General features: G+C 31.3%; 2 protein-coding genes across 7 annotated transcripts; one reads left to right on the top strand and one right to left on the bottom strand.

Moving 5' to 3' along the window:
* Positions 1–1,341: 1,341 nt before the first annotated feature.
* Positions 1,342–5,621, bottom strand: LOC107924824 (zinc finger CCCH domain-containing protein 32). Of its 5 annotated transcripts, XM_016855429.2 has the most exons (8): positions 5,491–5,621; positions 5,205–5,381; positions 4,877–5,031; positions 3,858–3,920; positions 3,615–3,734; positions 3,226–3,507; positions 2,826–3,143; positions 1,342–2,065 (listed from the first exon to the last, which is right to left on the bottom strand). In XM_016855429.2, exons 2-8 carry the CDS (start codon positions 5,299–5,301, stop codon positions 1,646–1,648), a joined length of 1,455 nt encoding a protein of 484 aa, XP_016710918.1. In that variant the 5' UTR covers positions 5,302–5,381; positions 5,491–5,621; the 3' UTR covers positions 1,342–1,645. The 5 variants fall into 5 exon arrangements, with proteins under 5 accessions (XP_016710918.1, XP_016710921.1, XP_040937017.1 ...); XM_016855432.2 differs by having other exon boundaries at positions 1,342–2,047; positions 4,889–5,031; positions 5,205–5,621; XM_041081083.1 differs by having other exon boundaries at positions 5,205–5,584.
* A 3,732-nt stretch (positions 5,622–9,353) lies between these two features.
* Positions 9,354–14,979, top strand: LOC107924350 (spermatogenesis-associated protein 20). Of its 2 annotated transcripts, XM_016854750.2 has the most exons (15): positions 9,354–9,820; positions 9,983–10,055; positions 10,173–10,194; positions 10,299–10,377; positions 10,518–10,550; positions 10,752–10,900; positions 11,135–11,291; positions 11,549–11,789; positions 12,019–12,260; positions 12,726–12,989; positions 13,079–13,189; positions 13,737–13,961; positions 14,060–14,263; positions 14,359–14,535; positions 14,615–14,979. In XM_016854750.2, the coding sequence occupies exons 1-15, from the start codon at positions 9,554–9,556 to the stop codon at positions 14,822–14,824; spliced, it is 2,454 nt and encodes an 817-aa protein (XP_016710239.1). In that variant the 5' UTR covers positions 9,354–9,553; the 3' UTR covers positions 14,825–14,979. The 2 variants fall into 2 exon arrangements, with proteins under 2 accessions (XP_016710239.1, XP_040937016.1); XM_041081082.1 differs by lacking the exons at positions 9,354–9,820; positions 10,173–10,194 and having other exon boundaries at positions 9,982–10,055.
* Positions 14,980–22,672: the final 7,693 nt, after the last annotated feature.

Genomic DNA, 22,672 nt, shown 5'->3' with positions numbered 1-22,672 from the left:
CAAGTGCTCAACGTAAGTATAAATAAACAAATAAAAGAAGTTTGTTTTTGGAAAGATAGCATCCACAGTGGGGCTGCAAATCTTTTTTAAAAATAAAAAAAATTAAACCTTGTTTGTTCACTCGACCAGCAATTTGGGAGTATGCCTGGACATTGCTACTACAATCCAAAAGGGAACTTCTTCTTTTCTTTTAGTAAATTAAAGCAGCTTTAAATCATCAGTGTTTGTGAGGAAAGGTTGTGACTACAATTTCAAAGACAAAAAAGAAATTCTAACACAATTCAATTCATTCATACTATTATTTTTTTCAACAATGTCGGTTCAATGAATTTGAGATTCAAAAGTGTAAAATCCTTGTGGGCCAACAGTTTTAAAAGCCATAGCCCCCGTGGCCATGTGCATCGAATTAAGGATGGGGTGATCGTGTGGGTATGTATATTATTAATTACGATCTTACCATTATCATTCTCATTTTGCCTAAACAACAAACATAGAATGAACCCAGTAATATGCATTTATTGTTGTTTTTTTTTTTTTTACTTTTGAAGGCAACATGCATTTATTATTGTTTGTCATTCATATAATTGAATCTGGGGATCTCGCACAGTTTACACGTGGGCTTGTTCATCATAATTAATTCCTCTACCAGCCCAATTTCTTGGCATCCAAGGCTACTACTGCCTACTGATTTCCGAGTGCTTGAGAAGGATTGGGTGGAGGTTGGCTTTTCACTTGTCATTTTTATTAACCAAAATCATTACTACTTTCTCTACAAGTAATCTACCATTTATAGCTGATAAGAAGCCACTTATTATAAGCTTGATCTATTTTACACGTGTTTTGCAGGTAAAAGAGATAATACACATTGGTGGTTAGAAGATAATATTCTTCCTTGGTCACAAATATAATGGCCAAACACAATAAGCCATAAATAAATTGAAGAGTCCAAAACAAAGGCAGGATGCTACTATCACGGACACTGGCATAGGGTACAAAATTATAAATGCATTACTCTTGTTCGAAGCTCAATGGATTGCCTGGACTGACTTCTCCAGCAATTTTAACTAATAATAATAAAGCGATTATATAGGTTAATCAACGAGGCAAAATAGATAGAATCTTTACATAAGTTTCCCTGTATGCTTCAAAGAACCCCAGAAATGAGGCAAAAACAGCATCCTTTTACTCCCAATATCAAAAGATAAACATTGTAATAGAAAAACTGAAGCCACTAAAAAGGGATGGGAGGAAGGGAAATTAACAGCAGTACATGGAACTGACAGAATCCTATAGCAAGTCTTCACTGCAAATTGATGAGTGCATAAAACATCAAGTTGAAAGTACAGTAACAGGCTAACCTGATATATTGGCTTTGTCGTGATTATTCAGAAGAAAGGGGTAGTATTTCATACAATGTTTGCTACAGAAGCTTATTGCAGATAATATTGATGGTAATGAAAGGACAAGCTAATCATAAGAAACCATCGGTCCTATTGTGAGGTAAGGCAGATCGGTTGATAACCCTTTGCTGCTGAGAAATGTAACTTTGCACTATTGACTATAATTTACTGAGATCTATTAACAGAAAATATATCGTGGTTGGTAAAACCACATCTGCAAGATACTGAAGAATGGCTCTAGCATTTTAATCAGTTTGGCGATGAACCTCACCACCTTGTCTCGTGCTTCTGGTACTGGATAAAGGAACAGAATTCTGACTTGAATGCTGCAAATCAGAAAGGGGAACAGAACCTGTCTGTGAAAAAATCAAACCAACTGAACTGCTAGATATGCTTGAAGAAGGAATTCTGCTCAAATAAGAATCCTTCTTAGACCCTGAACTCAACTCAGGCCGTAACTCAGAAGAAGTGGAAGAAGGGGGCAATGTAGCCAGCAGAGATCCAACTGGATAGGGAGCAACTGGCATATCAATGAGAGATGACAATGACGGACTATATCTCATTGTTCCCATTGGGTGATCGAATTTGCATGTGGACCCAAACTTGCAGTGCCCATTCTGCAAGTAGAAAGAACAAGGCTGCCCCCCCTGTTTAAAGGGAAGAATCTAATTAAAACAACCATTGAAAACAGAAACAGAACGTATTAGTATAGATAACACATCTCAAAACACGAAATTGTAAAGGTAATTCACTAGCTGTGCAGGGTAGCAATGCTAAAGCTGAACAGAAGAAAAAAATGAAAGCAAACTAGAACATAACTAAGGCTGTTCAAGAGAGCAATACTGCTTGAACCCAATATTCATTATGAAGCTCTGACCAACACAAACCATCCTGTAAGCAATAATCTGATTCCTGAGTTCTGGAGCAAGCAAAAACCTTCAACACTAGATTATTAGAAGGTTCTAAACTATAAAGCTGTCAAATGTGTATGAAGAAATCTCAAAATGATGACCATTACGGAAGCCCTCTCAATCCTACTCTTGAGCATTAAACTCTCGTATAATGAAGCACATCTAGCCTATAGTTTAGGGAGGGAAATAGTTCCTCAAAAATAAAAAAGTAAGATTACTTAAGAGGGAAAGAAAGGGCCAAAAGGCTGTCACTTTCCTTCTTTCCCCCTCTAAGGAGCAATTCTAAGTCCATAACAGATTAGATACATAATTTCATACTTCTAGGGCAAGCAACATCAACTCAGAGGTATTTAAAATATGTTAACCTGACTAAACTTACTTATAATGCAAGATCTATTAGTCAAGATCTATAAAAAAGACAAGCCCATATAAAAGCAATAATCAACAGAATGTCATCTTTTACAGAGAAAACATTGATAAAATAATAACAAAGAGTTCGAGAATGTTCACATACTGGACGTAAAGGAAGTCCCATTGGGCTGAGGATGCAATTTGTCCAGGGCGCAACCTTGTCTCTAGGATGATGATACCTACAACACGATCCAAATTTACAGTCGCCGGTCCTCAAATAGTATTGGCATTCAGGTTCACCGGGTCTCTCTGGAAATGTTTGATTGTTCTGATTACCACTTGAAGGGCTCATAGAAGAGGGCAAGGAAAGATAAGGTCCTGCACGTGAAGGTGTTGAAGAAGACAGCTGTGTTAGTCCATAGAGAGAAGTAGCCCCAACAGCAGGTTGCACACCAGGAGAGACTACTGAGCTTACAGGTGCCTGCACCAAGAAAGCAAAATACATCTTCAGGAATCAGATTGACTTACGCACTATCTTAATGCAACTATGCTGATCATCCTACCGAGTAGTGACTCCAACCCGGAATAGGAACCACCCCAGGGGAAAACAGAACATGGCCATAAGCCCCCTGAACATATGAACCAGGTAATATAGGAGGCCTTGCACTGGTGGATGCACCTCCATACTGTTCAGTTATAGGGACTGAAGGAGACTGCACCGGCTGAAAAAATTGAGGTGCAGATGCTGGAATTGATGTTCCAGCTGATTGAGGATGATGGAATTTACAGGTAGTATCAAACTTGCAGTGCCCCGTTTTCAAATAGTAGGAGCATTCTTTCTCACCCTGTTAATGGTTAGAATACACACCAGATTGGTGTCCAGAAGTTCTAAGAATCCTGAAAATAGCTAAATACAAATTGAGGAGAAAAAAAAAACAGGAGAAATTCAAACCGGTCGTAATGGGTATCCATATATATTCAATGGAACTTGGCTAAAGGATTGATATCCTTGTTTGGGATGGTGGAACTTACAGGATGCGCCAAATTTACATGTCCCAGTTTTTAAATAAAACTGCAAACATGAAGGGAAAAGAAAGACTTAGAAAAACAAGGAAAAGGTTTTTGCAGCATTAATTAGCAAAGGGGTAGATTCGTTAAAACAATTTGGCATATTTTCATAAAACTATTCTTTCACCTGACATGTGGGCTCCCCTGGTCGTTCAGGATACACCCCTGTAGCTCTTACAGCAGCCTCAACCTAAATGGTATCACAAACAAATAAAGATGAGTGATTGAACTGTCACAAAAGGGTTAAAGGTGAGTACGAGAAAAGACTTACCTGAGTTTAAAACCAAAGACTAAGACCTAAGTAAATACTTTTACATCATCCTATTCTATCAATAGTGATCCTCAATTCATGTTAAAAAAGACTAGCTGAAGCAGGCAACTAACTTATTAGAATCATAGAATTCCCATGCCTGTGAAACAAAGACAGAAAACCTGAAGTTCACTTGTTAAGTCGACACTCATCCAAAGAAAACACAATTTGATGGTATACTGTCCCCTTTGTTTAATTCACTTACCCACAGACTAAACAAAATCTTTTGAATAAATATAAGAAATAAATATCTATCACCTAGCCCACACATCAGACAGTTTGGTATGAATTAATTAGATCATAAGAAAGGGACCAAGCAAATTACTAAGCTTAGGGAAAATGTTGCATAAATGGCAAACTTAGGTGGCAGCTCATTTAAATCCAGAATAGAAAATGTCAAGCATGACATCTAAACAGCAGTACTCGATTTCTATTTGGAGCAAACAACACACTAAGAAATTGTGTCCATCAGAACCCTTATGATTTATAAGAAACAAATCTATATGAAAGAATAATCTGGGAAAAATGTAATGGAATTACTAATTATAACAATAAAGAATAATCTGTAAAAAGAAAGTAATGAAATAACTAATTATAACAACTACCATACAATAGATATATAGATTATAACAGAGAAAGGTTGCTTCGATTATACATTACTATAGCATAGTAAGTTCCATTTCCTAATGGATTTCGTTCTTAAATTCTCTTCATATTAGGTTAAGACTGACTGAGATCCAACTGTCACCACGAATAGGCAAAACTGACATCATCGATAAATATTGCAAACAAAACGAAAAAAGCAAAACTAAAGCCCCAGTTATCAAAGAAATTACAGAGAAATTTACCCAGGCAGGGTTACGAGGATGATTGTAGCGGCACCTATTACCATATCCACAGAACCCGGTTCGCATGTAGTAAACACAGTCAGGTACCCCGGGCCGTTCCGGGTAGGATTCAGTGCCCCCCAACGACAATGGCCACATTGACTCTGCATTACACCGAAGAAACAATAATAAAAACCCCGATTCACTCTCCACATTGTAAAAACCCTAAAACCCCAAATAATAATAATAAGAAGAAGAAGATCTAAACCAAGGAAACATCGTTACAATGCGATTAGAAAAGCGAGAAAAAATATATGTTGAAACGAACGGAATTTACCTTCCAGGCCAGTCTCAGGACCAGCGGGGCTCCATTCGGACTGGTAACCCGATTGAGACCCATTCCGTGGCTGGATGCGACTGTACAACTCCATCATACGGATTCGGGCGGCCTGTACAGTAACACCTTAACTAATGCCTACTTTACAATAGAGAGAAGAAGAAGAATGGGGAGGTTCTGCAGAGAATACAGGAATGTTTCAAATTGATCGGAGAGAGTGCAAAATTGTTAAGAAGGGCAATGATGATGATGATGAAGAAGAAGAAGAAGAGAGAGATTCTTTTACTGTAATTGAGCTTTTTGTTCACTTCCTCTTTCCTTTTTCTATTACAGTACGGTCTGGGATCAGGTGCTTTTTCTTGGCATTGTTTGAATTTTCTCCTTCTCTTTAATCATTTTATATATTTTTTGTTTGGTCAAATTCTGTAATACATCCTTGTAGTATATGTTTTTGGCAGCTTTATATGTTTTTCATTAATATTCTTAAAAAATAACCCTTTTTCATTAATTTTGTGAAATAACATTTAAAGGTTAAAATATGTTTTATGTCCCTAAGTTCTTCATGTATTTGAAATTTTGTCACTATTTTTATTTTTGAAAACTTAATCCTACTTTTCCAATTTGAAAAAAAAAATTGGTTAATTATAAGAGAAGTATAAAGCCCTTAACAGCAATACGACTAATACGACTTGAACCCAAGCCACGCTTAAGTCAGTTAACACCCTAGTTAATTTTTCATTGATAAAAACAAAATGTTGCAATAAACTTAAACTTAATAAATAACATCAATAGTATTAACAATTAGACTTAAATTTTTAAATTCAAAAAGCACAAAAAAAAATTTCTTGGAAAAAAAATAAGAAGATTAAATTCCAAATGTATAAACTACAACAAAGTTAAAGTATTTTTAATATTTTTAAAACTATGCGATGAGGTGACTTATACACATTTACATTTTTTATTTATAACTTGACAAATTCTTTGCATATTTGAAAAATAAAAATAAAAAAGCCTAATTTATATTTAATAGTAAGAAAATTTCAAAGTATACATCCCATATTACTATAGTGACGTCAAATTATATGCTGAAAAATACATTTAGAAAAGTAAAGAGATTAAAAATATCAAAGTAAATAGACTAATTCGACAAAAAGTACATAGTATAGGGACTTTCTATGGAATTTGACTTCTTCTTTTTTTTTTTTTTCTCTCGCTAACTTTTCTTAGTTTTTTATTGGTTTCGTACCGCTAAATGAAGTGTAGCTGGAAATTTGGGTATGAAACCCGGGTTTTGGACAGGAACAGGTAACCGACACTGGTTCGAACTCAAATGACGGTTATAACCCTCTTATTGAGTTCGGGCATCGTTGTACCTTTTTTGAACTGTTTTTATGTTATGGTTGGAGTTTTGCCTGTTTCTTGTTTTTCACTTACGCAGGGGGAGTAGTGTGGTAAAGGCTGATTGACTATGGAGGATAAATTTGTCATTCGATGAATAAGTATACAAACTTTACAATAAATTTGGGAAGCTCTGATGGGGCAAGTCACGAATGGCGATCTGGGAGAATGCTCATTAAAGAGGTTAATTCTGAGTTAGGGATGGTATATTGCATAATTCATTTCAATTTTAATTTTATTTACTGTTCTGAAAATATTCATTTCATTTGAAGAAAATATAAATTTTATTTATTTCATTTGAACAATAATTAAAAATTCTATCATGCATATATACATGTAAAATTTAATTATTTAAGATACCGTATATTATTATAATTTTTTATATATAATTATACAAGTTTTGAACATAATTGTTGTATTTGCATTATTTTAATTTTTCATTTAGAAATATCAAATTTAATTGACACAATTCAAAGAATTATAATTTTATATTCATGGTGACATTATTTTTTTATGACATGCGCGTATGCATATTCAATATATATATATTTGATTATGAGATACTCAAAACTTAATGTCTGGGTGGATGAGAGAAAATAAAAATATATACTCTATACTCTACGCTCTGCATTCAGTACAAATAAATAAAGAAAGAAAATAGTTTTCTTAAGTGGTTTTGTTTTTAATAAATAGTTGTTCTAAAAGAAAATAACTAAATGCCCTAAATATATTTTTATTATAATTGTTTTTGGTCTTTTTGGCCAGTGACTGATATCAGTGAAGCATGACTTTGAGGACAAGTCTTTTAATGACTTCTAAATTTTAGTTTTTTTAAGAAGTTTTACCTTAAAGTTAGGTGCAAATATAATAAATATTAAGTTTAAAATTTTGGGATGTTGGCATCATTTGTTCAAGTTTCACTACTTTTAGATTTATATAAAATATAAAAAAATAAAATCACATCATCTATTTTTTAACTAAATTGAGTTAAGATATATTGATTGATGCTTAATAAATATTTATGTAATATCATATTATCTATTTTATTAAAAATATGTACTTATAAACATATATATATATAATAGTGGAATAAATATTTTCCATAAAGAATGATATATTTATATTTGGGAGTGAAAATGATATTTTTGAAACGTTAACTATATATCATCAACTAATATTCTATATCTTAATATATTTTTTTCAACAATGTTTACATACTTATGCTCCTCAGTTCTTATATCTTTTTCAACAATGATTTCTACAATTAACAACTTTCATATGTATATTTCACACTTTATTTAATTGCAATTTTAAATATAACATTATTACATCCTCTTTACCATTAATTTTCATGATATTGTAATACATCACTTGTTTAACACAACTCTCTATAAAACCCTTTTACTTATTCATTCATTACACCGTATTTATAAAAAATACAATACTTAATTTATATATTAATATAATTAAATACTTAATTTTATATAGTACTAGTCCGTGTGCATAGCGTGAATATGAAAATTAGCTGGCTTTTTTTATAAATAACCTAAAAATATTATTTAATTACAAAAATAATCTAGAGAAAAAATTATATATGAAAATAATTTATATGTCATGGTATCTATTTTCTTTCTAATTATGACCCAATCATCAGTTGAAAAAAAAAAGAATTTTTTAGTGGTGTCGCCTGATACTGTGGCGGTACTGAACTGAAATGTAATTATATAAAACGTTCAATGACCTAATGAAGCAATTATCCTTTTTAGATTGACTGGAAGAAGGGTGTTGCCTTATTGTATGAAGGGACCAAATTAAATTGTTTCCAACTTTTGGTCTATTTCATGTTAGGTTTGTTCCCTTTTAAAATTAAATATAAATAGCCCTTAAAAAATATAAGAATAACAAAAATAAACTATTCTCGTTTTTTATTCTTTAAACAATAAAATTAAAAAGTTATATAAAATTATTATTTAAATTATCCAAATATATCCCTCAATAAAATTCTTCAAATTTATCTAAATTAAAATATGCTAGGGAATGAAAATATTTAAATTTAGATAAACTTGAGCAAATTTTTTTAGGGATATATTTGAGTAATTTAAATAAGAATTTTATATAACTTTTTAATTTTATTATTTTTTAAACAAATAAAAATGAAAAGGGTTTATTTTTATTATTCTTATATTTTGAAGGGTTATTAAATTTAATTTTAAAATAGAACAGATCTAATATGCAAATAGATTAAAAGTTAAAAATTATTTAATTTGGTGCTGTTATAATATAAGGTGGCATTCTTTTTTCATCTAATCTAAAAAGGATAATTGTTTCATCAAGTCTCTAAACGTTTTATATAACCACACTTCAACTAAAAAAAATTAAACAATAATGAATGGTTCATGATTAGGAGGAAAAAAGAGGTAAATTGGTTGGGTGGTGGTATCAACAAATATGATAATAAACGGATCATTTTCATATACACTTTTTCTTCTAATATATTTTTATAATTAATTAATATTTTTAAGTTATTTGTATAAAAAAACGGAAATTAGCTATTACACTAATCAACGTTGAAGATATAATTAAATAGTCAAAAAAAATTATTACAGTACAACAAAGAAATCAAACATCATTAAACCGTAAAAAAATAGTAACAAACAATGAAGCGACAGGAAATTTACTGCAATAAAGCTCCGTTATCCATTGGAAGACTTGTTGGAAATAAAAGGGCCGCCCAGTACGTATATACAGATGTCGAAACCTAAGACTGGTTTTCCATCACTGAAATGTGAAAATCTCCACGTTACACGTACTTGTTTCTCATCACCAAAATCTCCAATCTCCTTCCATATGTCACCTCCTCTGTAATCTCTTCTCTTCCTCCCCCAATCTCTTACTATATATTGCCCCATTCTTTTTCCTTTTTCCTTTTGCTACTTTTGTCCATAATTTCTATGCTTAAGACTCTGGTACTCCGTTCTTCTTCTCTTTCCTTTTCTCACTTTAACAACTTCTCCACCTTACCCAGAAAATTCCCATTTACCTTCACTCACTTTCCTTGTCCTTTCTCGACCGTTTTCCCTCGACCCGTTAACTCCTGCAGGTGCAAGGTCCTCGCCATGGCTGAACGGACCTCCACTTCAAGTTCCCACTCCCTTAAGTATACTAATCGTCTCGCAACTGAGCATAGTCCTTATCTTCTTCAACATGCTCATAACCCGGTAATTCTGTCTTATCTTCTTCTATCGTGTGATGTATGGGACTGATGGGTTTTATTTCTTTTGAATATTTCAGCTCAGTTGAGTTTAATAAATGATTGGGTTTATAAAATTGAGCCAAAAAGAAAACATATCAGTTCAATGAGTTAAGACTTTATTTTGAAGGTTGATTGGTATCCTTGGGGTGAAGAAGCTTTTGCAGAAGCAAGAAAAAGAGACGTGCCAATCTTCTTATCAAGTATGATATAGTCTTACTTATTGTCATTTGGATAATTTACAGTTATTGACAATTGACAATTTGTTACTAATTTCGGTCATTTGGTCATTTATTTTTATGGTGGGATTCTTTTTGAAGTTGGATACAGTACCTGTCACTGGTAAAAAGTCTTAACCCGTTTGTGCAAATCGACATCTGGACTCAATTATCATTGTGAATCCAAATAGTGAAATGAGAACTGACAGATTCCTGTCATTTATGAAGGTGTCATGTGATGGAGGTGGAGTCTTTTGAAAACGAAGAGGTGGCAAAGTTGTTGAATGACTGGTTTGTGAGTATTAAGGTGAGTGAATTTATTTGATTTTTTTTTTTTTGGTATGTGGCAATGTCCAATTCTGGCTTGGTAATGGTAAGTCATTAACTAACCTAGGTGTCCTTAAAGCGTTTGATCTCCCATACTCTTCTGACATGACACTGCTACAGGTGGATCGAGAAGAAAGGCCCGATGTTGACAAGGTAAATGAGATACACATTAATTGTATAAGCTCTTTTGTGCAGTTACTCTGATTGTGATTAACTGATTATAACATCATTTTGTAAGCATAGCAGAGTGATTGCATAGTTCACACACAATGAAAGTCGGTATAAAAATTAATAGGTCATGGTCCACTGTTTCAAATATATTGTGCTCACAGAATAATTTTCGTTTTTTCCTAGGTGTACATGACATATGTGCAGGCTTTGTACGGTGGTGGAGGGTGGCCGCTGTCCGTTTTCCTTTCACCTGATTTAAAACCCTTAATGGGTGGAACTTACTTTCCTCCTGAGGATAAGTATGGAAGGCCTGGATTTAAGACCATTCTTAGGTTAGCATATATTCTTCCTGAAACAATAGTTTTTGTTTTCCTGTAGCTTCGTAATTCTTATCCATCCCTTTTGTGGTGGGATTGTAAGTTGCCATCTGGATGTAGTTTTAAGATTTAAGTTTAAACTTTAAACCTTCTCCTTTCAAATTCATATTACTTCACTAATGCATGTTGTTTTTTCACTTTGCACAATTTATTCTTTTCCACCCGCACACTTTCCTTCTGCTATTTCAGAAAGGTGAAGGATGCTTGGGATAATAAAAGAGATATGCTTGTTAAGAGTGGAGCCTTTGCTATTGAACAGCTATCAGAAGCATTATCGGCTAGTGCAGGTTCAAATCAGTTGCCAGATGGGCTTGCACAAAATGCATTACGGTTATGTGCAGAGCAGGTATGCTTCTATCTTTCCAGAACTTGACATGGCCTATTCATGAACAACCATAACCCGATTCTAGTAATATAGCCTGGGTATAATTTAATCATTGAGTTTTATTGAAGTGCTTCATTGTTTTTTTTCTTTTTTGTGTGTGTGTTTGGCAATGTTGTAATAAGAAAAGCAGAATATTTTTTCCTTGAGATCAATGTTTGCTTGTTCCAAATAGATAAATGTTTCACTTTTCAGGAGTTATTAACTGCATTTCTTTTCAGCTGTCTAACAGCTTCGATTCAAGGTTCGGTGGTTTTGGATCTGCTCCCAAGTTTCCTAGACCAGTCGAGATTCAATTGATGCTCTATCAGTCCAAAAAATTAGAGGAAAGCGGAAAACCTGGTGAAGCAAAAGAGAGTCTGAAAATGGTTTTCTTTAGTTTGCAATGCATGGCAAGAGGAGGTATGCATGACCACGTTGGAGGTGGTTTTCACAGATATAGTGTGGACGAATGCTGGCATGGTCAGTTTCTTTCTTTGTTTGTTGTTTTTGTCTCTACCTTTTTGTTTTAATTTCTAGCAGTTGAAAGAAAAATGTTTGCATGGAATATTATCTTTCTGATTGACATGATCATCAAATATTAACAAATAATTCATTGTATACTATTAATATTAACAGCAACATGTGTTTTTGAGCTTCATTTTCTCTGTTGTTCTGATGGACATGATTGTAACTTTTACTTCTCTTGCAGTTCCTCATTTTGAGAAAATGCTGTACGATCAAGGGCAACTTGCCAATGTTTACTTGGATGCTTTTTTCATCTCTAGGGACATATTATATTCATTTATATCTCGAGATATCCTTGATTATTTGAGGAGAGATATGATTGGGTCAGAAGGTGGAATCTTTTCAGCAGAGGATGCTGATAGTGCTGAATTTGAAGGTGCAACCAGAAAAAAGGAGGGAGCATTCTACATATGGACGAGCAAAGAGGTCATTTTCCATCATTTTTGACTGAGCATGTGCATATTTCATTATATTAGGATACTTTTGCTTATGGAGGGAGGAAATAAGATATTATAAAGCATGATGCTCATCGCCCTATGACGAGATTTTTCATTACACTAGGACTCTTGTGCTTCAGTTGATATTGGGAAAAGAAGAAGATTTTATTTAGCATGATGCTCATCTTGATATGATTAGAATTGTCCTTTATATGGCTTAGTTTATTTATCTATGTTTTTGAGCTTCATTGTTGTGTCAAATGACCCTATGCCTCTACTATATAGTTTTACTTTTCGAGCTGTGAATGAACACTGCACATACATTTGTGATTGATCATAATGTTTCTTATCTGGTAACATGTAGTCATTCCTATTATGAGATAATGATCGTTGTAATTGCCAGTTCCCTCCTTATCTTAAGTTTCTAAAGAATATGTTGATCTTCGTGTTTAAGATTGATGACATTCTTGGAGAGCATGCTAGTCTTTTTAAGGAACACTACTATGTAAAGCCATCAGGAAACTGCGATCTTTCTAGCATGAGTGACCCGCACAAGGAATTCAAGGGGAAAAATGTGCTCATTGAAAGAAATGATTCTTCAGCACTGGCATCAAAACTTGGCATGTCAATCCAGGAGTATCTGGATATTCTAGGTGAATGCAAAAAGAAACTTTTTGATGTAAGGGCAAAGAGACCTAGGCCACATTTGGATGATAAGGTACTTATCTGACAGAACTAATGTTAGGCGACTCCTCTTATTACTTTTTTTCTTACTGGTGATAAACACTTACATCACGTACTTGCTAGGTGATTGTATCGTGGAATGGACTTGCAATTTCATCTTTTGCAAAAGCATCTAAAATCCTCAAGGGTGAACCGCAGGGCACAAATTTCAACTTCCCTGTTGTTGGATGTGATGTAAGATTTTAACCTTCTTCACACATGGAAAGCAAGTTGATTTGTCATAGTGGCTTTAATTGGAAAGAGTTGCTTTATAGATTTTAACCATGCTCATGACTGGATTATGCTTCTAAAATTTATAGCTCCCAAAACCTTCCTAAGGATGAAAAAGCTAATGATATGATGTATGTATTAACTTTCACATAATACTAGAGAAGCTAGCACGCCATATATTGTGGCTGGCTTTGGTTGTAGTACAAATGCTTATAAGACCTGTTACAGCTAAGCCTAGTAGTAAAGTAAAACTGGTTTATTACTAGTTTAGCTATTTCCCTAGGGTAATATGGTAAGCTAAAAAGTTATGTCCTATTCTCTTGATTGGTAATTTTGACACTTGAAGATACTAGTGATGATCTAATTATATTTTTAAGTGATCTTCAAACTTCTTAAGTGGTCACCATGTTGATAGCAGGAGCAGTATCGTCCTGCTATTTTTACATTATTGTATTCTCTTGCCGGGTAATTCTTATTTGAGTACAACAATTTTGCTATTTGATAATTCCAGCCTAAGGAGTACATGGAAGTTGCAGAAAAGGCGGCAAATTTTATTAGAAGACATCTGTACAATGAACAAACACGCAGGCTTCAGCATAGCTTTAGGAATGGCCCATCAAATGCACCCGGGTTTTTAGATGATTATGCGTTCTTGATTTCAGGGCTGCTGGATCTTTATGAGTTTGGTGGTAGCACTGATTGGTTAGTTTGGGCAACTGAACTCCAGGATATGCAGGCAAGGGCTATAGATGGGCTTCTTTTCACTAGGATCAGTTTCCTGTCTCCTTGATAGTAGTAATTTTTTCATCTTACTTCCCAAATTCTATGGTCCAGGATGAGCTATTCCTCGACAGAGAAGATGGAGCCTATTTTAACACTCCAGGAGAAGACCCTTCTGTGCTTCTCCGAGTAAAGGAAGATCACGATGGAGCCGAACCATCAGGAAACTCAGTCTCTGCAATCAATCTTGTGAGATTGGCCTCCATGGTTTCTGGCAGTAAATCCGACCATTACAGGCAGAACGGAGAGCATCTTCTTGTTTGTCCTCACTTCAAAGAGATTAATTTTTCCTCGAATCAAATTTGCTTTCTACAAATAGCAACTTGGTTTTGGAATTCTGTGTGTGTTTGCAGGCTGTTTTCGAGTCGAGATTAAAGGAAATGGCAATGGCAGTGCCACTTATGTGTTGTGCAGCCGATATGCTGTCGATTCCTTCCAGGAAGCAAGTTGTGCTGGTTGGCCATAAGCCTTCAGAAGAGTTCGAAAACATGCTTGCGGCTGCTCATGCCTCATATGATCCGAACAAAACAGTAATAACACAAGACAGAAACAGCACCTTTTATCTCTCTTACATCCAAAACTTGACCCTGTCCTCATTCAATGTAACAGGTAATTCATATAGATCCAACAAACACAGCAGAGATGGAATTTTGGGAAACGAATAATGACAAAGTGGCTCTCATGGCAAGAAACAATTTTGCAGCTGACAAAGTGGTTGCTCTTGTATGCCAAAATTTCAGTTGCAGGCCTCCAGTAAGTAGCCCTAAATCTCTACAACATATGCTCTCAAACAAGTCTGCCTCGTCCTCTGTTGTATGAATCTGTCATTGCTTTACTTGGTAGTGTATGATAAAAAAGAAAAAACAAAGGCCAAAATCACATGTAATACTCTTGTATACGGTGAACCAATGATTTTAACACCTTTGATAGAATACTCTTTCTTTTTTTAATAATTAATATTGCTTTTTCGTTTTTTTTCCCTTTTTTTAACATCTGTATATTTAGATTTTTATTTTTTTATTCAGATTAATTCTTGAATTTAGTAATTTTGTGACATGTGATATTATAAAATTCTAAAATTCTATCATATTATATATTAATTTTAAAAAAATTTAAATGATGACCTTACATAATCTCATAATACCAATCTCGGATTTGGTATAATCATATATATCTATATAATTTAAATGTTTACATATTAATATAAATGATTAATTTATTATATTTTAAGTATTTTTTATTGTAGTGCAATACAATTAAAAATAAAATAAAAAAAATTGCTATTGTTACATGGCAATATAAAAATATATAAATTTATTTATTATATAAAACCAATTGTGTTAAATACTTTAAAATGATATATTACAAGTTAATCATGCTGATTTTTGAAATGGTTGATTAGATGAAATTGATTATGGTTTAACAAATTAAACGAGTTTCTTTTATATATTTTTATAATGAAAAGAATTTATGCTTTCAACAAAATAAAACTTGGCATTCTATTTATATTATCAAGGACATTATAATTTGAGAAGAGATAATATTAAATAATAAAAAATAATAATATTATTTTAAATTCTAAATACGTGATTTTCTTATGTATTAGTATTTCATGACATAAGTTATATGTTTTAAATATTAAGATTTTATAATTAAAATCTTGTTAACTGTAAAAGATTATTTGTTTGAATTGACAAAAGTTTAACCCCTAAATTAAGAAAAAAACCATTTTTCCACAAAAGTTTAAATTCTAATATAGTTTTTAATTTTTATAATTTATCTAATTATTCTATCAATAGTTGAAACGAAATGTATTAGTTGATGATATATAAATATTTCTTAGATCTAAATTATTTAAATTAGGAATTAAATTATCCTTATATTTCAAAAATTAGAAGCTAAATAATGACAAATAGTTAAAGAAATAAATTTCAAAATTAGATATTAATATCATAAAGATTTTGCGACTGTGTAATAGTGGTAATCTCATTTTCTCCAAATTTTACTATTTCATTATATATAAAATAAACAGTTTATTTATTAAGACAAAATTGTTTGAATAAAACTAATAATTAAAGTTTTTATAAAAATATTTAATTATAGTTTGATTATTTTATTTTATTACTATATTTGGGTTCAAGGTAATTTTAGGTTCCAATTTGTTAGGATTGGAATTGTTTTAAGTTGGGATTTTTTTTTAGTATAATTTTTTTTTAATCAAATTGAGTTTAAAACGTGTTTAAACTCGAATTTTTTAAGTCAAATTCTTGAGTTGGGGCCATTTTACCACCTCTAATAATATTCAGACGTTTTAGACATTACATCAGTGTGTTTACCCTGATCCCAATCAAACCGACAGTAGAGAGACTAAGGGAGCAGGAAAATTCAATGTGGCCAGGTTTGACTCGAATTTTGGATTTTCATACAAATCCTTGCCTTAAATTTGTTGCTTTTCCAGATTTAGAGTTGAGACCAAATTTAAGCATCATCTTCACTTTCTTTTTCTTTCCATAGAAATATTATTTATTTGTCTCTTTAAAAATAACAGCATATGCTTTAGAATTTTGGCTGCATACTTGCTAAAAGTATCATAAGAAAAATTACATTTTGTTTAGTAGATTAACTAGCAATTTGGTTTTTTTTTTTAAAATTAGATTTAAACATAATAATCTGTTTGTCCTTTAATTTAATATATAGAGACTATTTTACATAACTTTTGAATAAATATAGTAAAAATAATTTGACTCTTATTATATGGGCCTCCATGATACTTTTAGCTTATATATTTTTATCTTTAAATTTGTAATACTACTATAATGAATGTTTGACTGTGTATAGTATAAAAGTATAATTATTAAGGTAATAGTTACAAAAAAAATCTATTTTTATAAACATGTCTATTATAATTAATTTTCAGCATAATTCTCTTACTTTTAATTTTTATAATAATTATAATGTGTAATTTGAGTGCTTCGTTATATTGAATTCAATAGGATTCATTAATTAAAATAGTTTACAAAACATGCCGCATATATGTAATTACAAAATAGTTTACCAAAAATGTTGTATAATGCATATGTGTAATTACAAGCAATTACTTTAATATCCAATTACCAAGGTAATGTTTGGAAAATTGCCTAATAATCGAATTTAGGTGTAATTGCTTGTAATTACACAATGATGATATATTTGGGAAACCATTGTAATTAATGGATTCCACTGAATTGGGTGTAATTGAAGTACCTCAATTGCACTTTTTAATTCTTAGGGGAAGGTAAGAATTGAAATAATTATGCAGGTAATTATACCCAAATCTAATTTTAAAAACTTATTTTATACAAGTTATTAAAATTATAAAGATTATATTATAAGTATGAACACATATGAGCGTTTGAGATTGTTATAACAAAAAAATTTATTATATATAATTTTAAAAAAATTATATTATATGTGTGTTTTGTAAAGTTATAGTAAAAAATATATATTATTTAAATCCTAAAATATTTTTGAATTTATGACCAAAAAGTTCATTATAAAAAATAATTTACATATTATAAAAGTGTTATGATATATATATTTATAAAAATTTATGTCTAAGAAGAATGAACATAACTTATTTATATGTTCATGTTGTATATCATAAAAATAATATACTTATTCATAAAAAAATATTATAAAAAGTGTTACGAAAGTTATTGGACAAATTATAAAACCTTATATATAAAGGTTATATATTATAAACTTTATATTTTTATTGACTTAATTTACGTATTATAAAAATAATATAATCTAGCATAAGTCTCTCTTTAAATGAAGTTTTTATAAGTTTTTATAGTTAAAGCTACAAACTATTTAGATTATGAATCCAAATATATATCATTTGGTGGATGTTAATTATGTAAATGCAGAAAGTTTTCTTGCACTTGATTGTTGGGTATGATATAAATTGAGATAATGGTGTTAAACACAAGCACCATAGACAGCTAACTCTCTAAGACATTTATGGCTTCAAAATGTGGTTGAGAATATATTTAACATTCTAAACAAAATTTGTATCTTAATATCATTACCTTAATATACAATAAAAAAAACAACGAATCATATTAGCAAGTTGCACATTTCATAACTTCAACCATATTATCAACTATCTTTTTAGGCTAATATAATACATATGATGGTTTGATCTTAATTTTTGTTATAAATTTTTTTTTTATCTTACTAATAATTTTTTTATAATAATTGATGTTTTTAAAAAATATAATTTATATAATCGTGTAATTACAAATAGGGTCAGAACAATTTTTTAAGGGACAGATGAAACTTTAATTTTTTATAGTCTATATCTTTATAATTTTTAAAGGATTAAATTGAATTTTTATAATTTTAGGGGGATCAAAGTATAATTTTACCTTTACTATTACAAAATTTTAAAATTTTTAAAAGGCCTAAATAGCAATTTTACATTTTAGGGGGGTCGAGGCCCCTGCCAGCCCCCTAGATTCGCCTCGATTACAAATTGTATTACTAAACATAACATAGGGAATTACGATGTAACTATGTAATTATACATTGTCAACTAAACACGTTTAAGAAATTACAATTTTATTAATTACAATAAAGTGATAATTACCTAGTAATTACATTCTTATTCAATTACTCTATGTTGTAAATGATATTAAATTAATGTTTTAACATAAAATTAACACCACAACCACAATGCATATAAAATTTTATGAAAAAATAATATAAAATTTCACAGAAAATTTGATAAGGTTTTGATTGAATTGGTAAAATTGAAATGTTAGAAAATTATGATTCCTCGTATTAAATCATTTTATATATTTTATATAAAAGGATAAAAATACTCTCAATATAGTATTTGTTACATTGTAAAAATAAGGGATAATATATTTTTAACCTGTGAACTTAGCAACTAGAATCATTTTAGTACCTTTATTTATTTTTGGTCACTTTGGTATTTAAACTTGGCAACAATGTCCATTTTGATCATTGAACTTGGATTCCGTCCAGATTTGATGATGACTAATGTTCTTGGAACAAGACTAGATTGGTTGACTGAACCAACTGGATCGAGAATTGATTGGTATACTAGTCCAAACATCGAGTCCTTTGAATGGAAATCTCCTTGAAACCACTGAAAATAGAAAACTGGGACAAAAACTAGTAGCCAAACAAGTTGAGCCGGTTTAATAATTTTTTTAATATTTTTATGAATTTTACTTATTATTGGTCTAGCAATTAAATCGATCAAATAGATTGAATCGAGAACTAGTAGTTTGACTCTGATTGGTTCAACCAATGGTCTGGTTATTAGATCGTTGAATGTAACATTCTAAGATTGAACCATGTCAGCACTTGAAATTTTAGATAATTTTTATTATTATTTTCAAGTGATGATGTAGCACAATCTTAGAGCGCATGTCATCAAACATATATATTTTTTAAGTTTAGGGACTAAAATGAATCTAATTGTCAAATTCAGGTATCAAAGTGAATAGAAAAATATAAGTACCAAAGTGGATCTAATTACTAAATTTAGTGGCAAAAATTTCACAACTAAATTAATAATTCTCAACAAGTATAAATGAACTTTTTAATTAAGTGGATAAAGTAGTTTTTTTTTTATAGAAAAAAGTATTATGTAAGATTTGTAATGATATTATTATCTTCCCAGAATTCTTAAATTTTTTTATTTATTGATTTTGATTTGGTGTTAATCTATTTGTAATACTAAATTTATTGGAAGTTTTATAATAGTATCTATATGAATATTAATATTAAATTTTATAGAGTTTGTATCACAAGTTAATCGGATATCAAATTAATTAATAAAAATTTTAAAAAATTAAATTAAAATAGCATCAAAAACTTAAGAAAATATCAATACTAATATTAAACCTTTGACAAAGTTGATGTTACAAATTAATCAGACCCCAATTTAATTAAAAAAACTTAAAATATCAAATTAAATTAGAATCACAAATTAATGAAAATATGATATAAAGATAATTTAATAAGTTTTAAATATTTTTTAACAAAAGAAAACTTTTAAAAAAAATTATTCTTGTAAAGAACTCGCCCACATCCTAAACTTAAAACAACTAATCATTTGCCAATGAGATCTTGGCAGTATTGATAAAGACTAAGGTGTTGGGGCGTTGAGTATTCATATTCGAGTCCTATTATGTACATTTGGACATGTCTAATTTCTTACTGTAAATTTTATTATGGTTTAAGTCTCATTATGTATAGGTATTGTATAAATTTATTCTAATTTAAGTTTGAATATATTTTAGTTATCAATCAAACCATTTGAACATGTAATTTACGATTCTGGGCATAATTATATGAATGTGTTGAATGTAATTGTAATTTAGTTTGTGCATTGTATTGATCGAGTCTAATCATAGTCATACAAATTACTTGTAGTGAATTGTATTGGTACCTTAAAAATACTCATTTATCGACTAAATCTAAACTCCTTTAGCATCGTTACTTTTGCAACAACTTGAAGAATGTAAATTTAAGCATGCTTAAGTATGTAATATTTTCACAGTAAAAATTAGTCTTGGCAGTATTGATAAAGATTAAGGTGTTGGGGCCTTGAGTGTAACGCCCCAAATTTTCGGGAATTTTGTGAATGTTGGCAAAATTTCATGCTTTAATTTTGTCATTTGTGAGTGAAATTATGAAATAGGACTTATGTGAAAATGTTTGAAAATGCTATAGGCTAAATTGAAGTGACCAAATAAATAGGAGTGCAAAATAGGAGGATTTGCATGACAAACCTCCCATTTTACATGAAGTGGCTAGCCATCATGTTGTTGTAGCAAAATGTACACTTGATATCCATAATTTATGGTACAAATTGATACAAATTGATAATAGGTTAGGTAAATGTTCCATGATAATGGGTTAGGTAAATGTTTCATGATAAGAATTTCATGTCTTTTGTATTAAAGAATTAAATGGATGAAATATGAAGTTTTATTAAAAGAAAAAGGGGTGAAAAGAACAAAGTTTTGTCCATCTTTGTTCATCATAGCTGAAAGTTAGAGAAGGGAAAGGAGAGGAGAAAGCTCTTGAGTGTTCGGTCACTTGGGGAAGAAAATTGAAGGTAAGTTCATGGTAGTTTGCTTTTATTTTGAGGTTCATGAGTTCTTCTTGATTCTACCTTAACTCTTGAAGCATATTTTGGTTGTTAGTTGTGTTGTGAGCATTTAGTCATGAATTAAAATGAAGGAAATGGTTGTTGTTTCATGTTCTTTTGATGAAAAATGGAAGATAGGTGAAGTTGAGCCAAACAAATGAGCATGCATGTGCTTTAGATGCTAAAGGGAAAAATCGGCTAACATGTTGTGCTTTAAAATGATGAAATGGAGATTATACTTAAGTAAAATCATAGATATGTGATGATTGATTGGTGATATACATGTTTAAATAACATGCATGCAAGGTATGTGTGAAAGAGTTGATTTGGTAATAAATCTGCTTGGGACAGCAGCAGTAACGTGACTTTGAAAAATCACCGTAAATTGTGGGAGATGAATTAGAAGCTGAATAAATTATGTAATTAAAGTTTAATGAGTCTAGTTTCAAATGGAATAAACAAGAACATATTTTGAATTCTGTACAATGAGAAATTTGATTCGTAATGAAGAGTGGTCAGATTAGTCAAACAGTGAAACATGGGAAACTTTAAGAAAAATCTGGTATTGATTGGCCATACCAAAAATTCTGAAAATTTTATGGATAGAAGATATATGAGTCTATTTTTAGGGAAAATTAACGGCACTTGATTTGGAGTTTTGTAGCTCCAGTTATAAATGATTTAGTGACTGTTGCTTAGGAAGACAGCTTGCAGTGAAATTATGATTATGTGGTAAACATTGACAAAAATTTGTTAATGAGTTGCTTATTGATTTCTTATAAGCTTACTATGACCTGTAGGTGTGGTTGGCCGAATATTGTAAGGTGTTAATACGTAGTTTGTATTTGAATAGTTAGATTAACGTGTTAGTAATCCAATTGTAGGCGGTTCGTGTGTGGATCTCGTCAGCGTATCGTCGCAAACAAGTGTGTAACTAACACCCTCTTTCTTAGTCTAGATCGGCAAAAGCCGAAAAGCCGAAATGCCTAAAACCGGTATTTTGTAGATTTGTGAGTGTGCGAATGCTCGTGAGGTAAATCGATTAATGTTTTTGGTAAGCTGCAAAATTTAGACTGCAAAGTGCATGATTTCTGTGCCATCGATATTTTTGGGCTTAATGGGCCAAAATTGGAATAATGGGCCAACGAGCCCAATTCGGTAAGAACCCTCGGTACGTGATTCTATTAGTACGTGAAAAGTAGGAATATGCATGAAAAACCCTAAAAAAGACAAATTACTGAAATACCTTTAAAAGTGGAAAATTTACAGTTTTACCCCTAGTAGATAAATTACTGAAATACCCCTAGGGTTAAATTGACCTAAATGCATGTTTGACTGTTGTATTTACTGCATGCCATGTTGTTATTATCTGATGCATGGGATTGGGATATTGACGGAGGAAGTACTGAAAGTGGCTTGTCCACGTACTGGAGGCTTTGCCTCAATTTACTGTTAACTGAGCAGCAAGGCTGCAGCTGTGGAGTGTTGGACTGGGT

The sequence above is a fragment of the Gossypium hirsutum genome, chromosome A11, assembly GCF_007990345.1.
Source record: "Gossypium hirsutum isolate 1008001.06 chromosome A11, Gossypium_hirsutum_v2.1, whole genome shotgun sequence".
Lineage (NCBI taxonomy): Eukaryota > Viridiplantae > Streptophyta > Magnoliopsida > Malvales > Malvaceae > Gossypium > Gossypium hirsutum.
The sequence above is the reverse complement of the archived record's forward strand: the minus strand, read 5'-3'. Positions and strand labels throughout refer to the sequence as shown.

Bases quoted from the DNA above. Each gene is read 5' to 3' on its own strand.
- LOC107924350 (XM_016854750.2), top strand. From the start codon at position 9,554: ATGCTTAAGACTCTGGTACTCCGTTCTTCTTCTCTTTCCTTTTCTCAC. The intron at 10,551-10,751 runs GTAAATGAGATA...GTTTTTTCCTAG, and splicing joins AAAGGCCCGATGTTGACAAG to GTGTACATGACATATGTGCA. The intron at 11,292-11,548 runs GTATGCTTCTAT...ATTTCTTTTCAG, and splicing joins TACGGTTATGTGCAGAGCAG to CTGTCTAACAGCTTCGATTC.
- LOC107924824 (XM_016855429.2), bottom strand. From the start codon at position 5,301: ATGATGGAGTTGTACAGTCGCATCCAGCCACGGAATGGGTCTCAATCG. The intron at 3,921-4,876 runs GTAATTTCTTTG...GATACCATTTAG, and splicing joins CTGCCTGGGTAAATTTCTCT to GTTGAGGCTGCTGTAAGAGC. The intron at 2,066-2,825 runs GTATGTGAACAT...TGTTTTAATTAG, and splicing joins TGGGACTTCCTTTACGTCCA to ATTCTTCCCTTTAAACAGGG.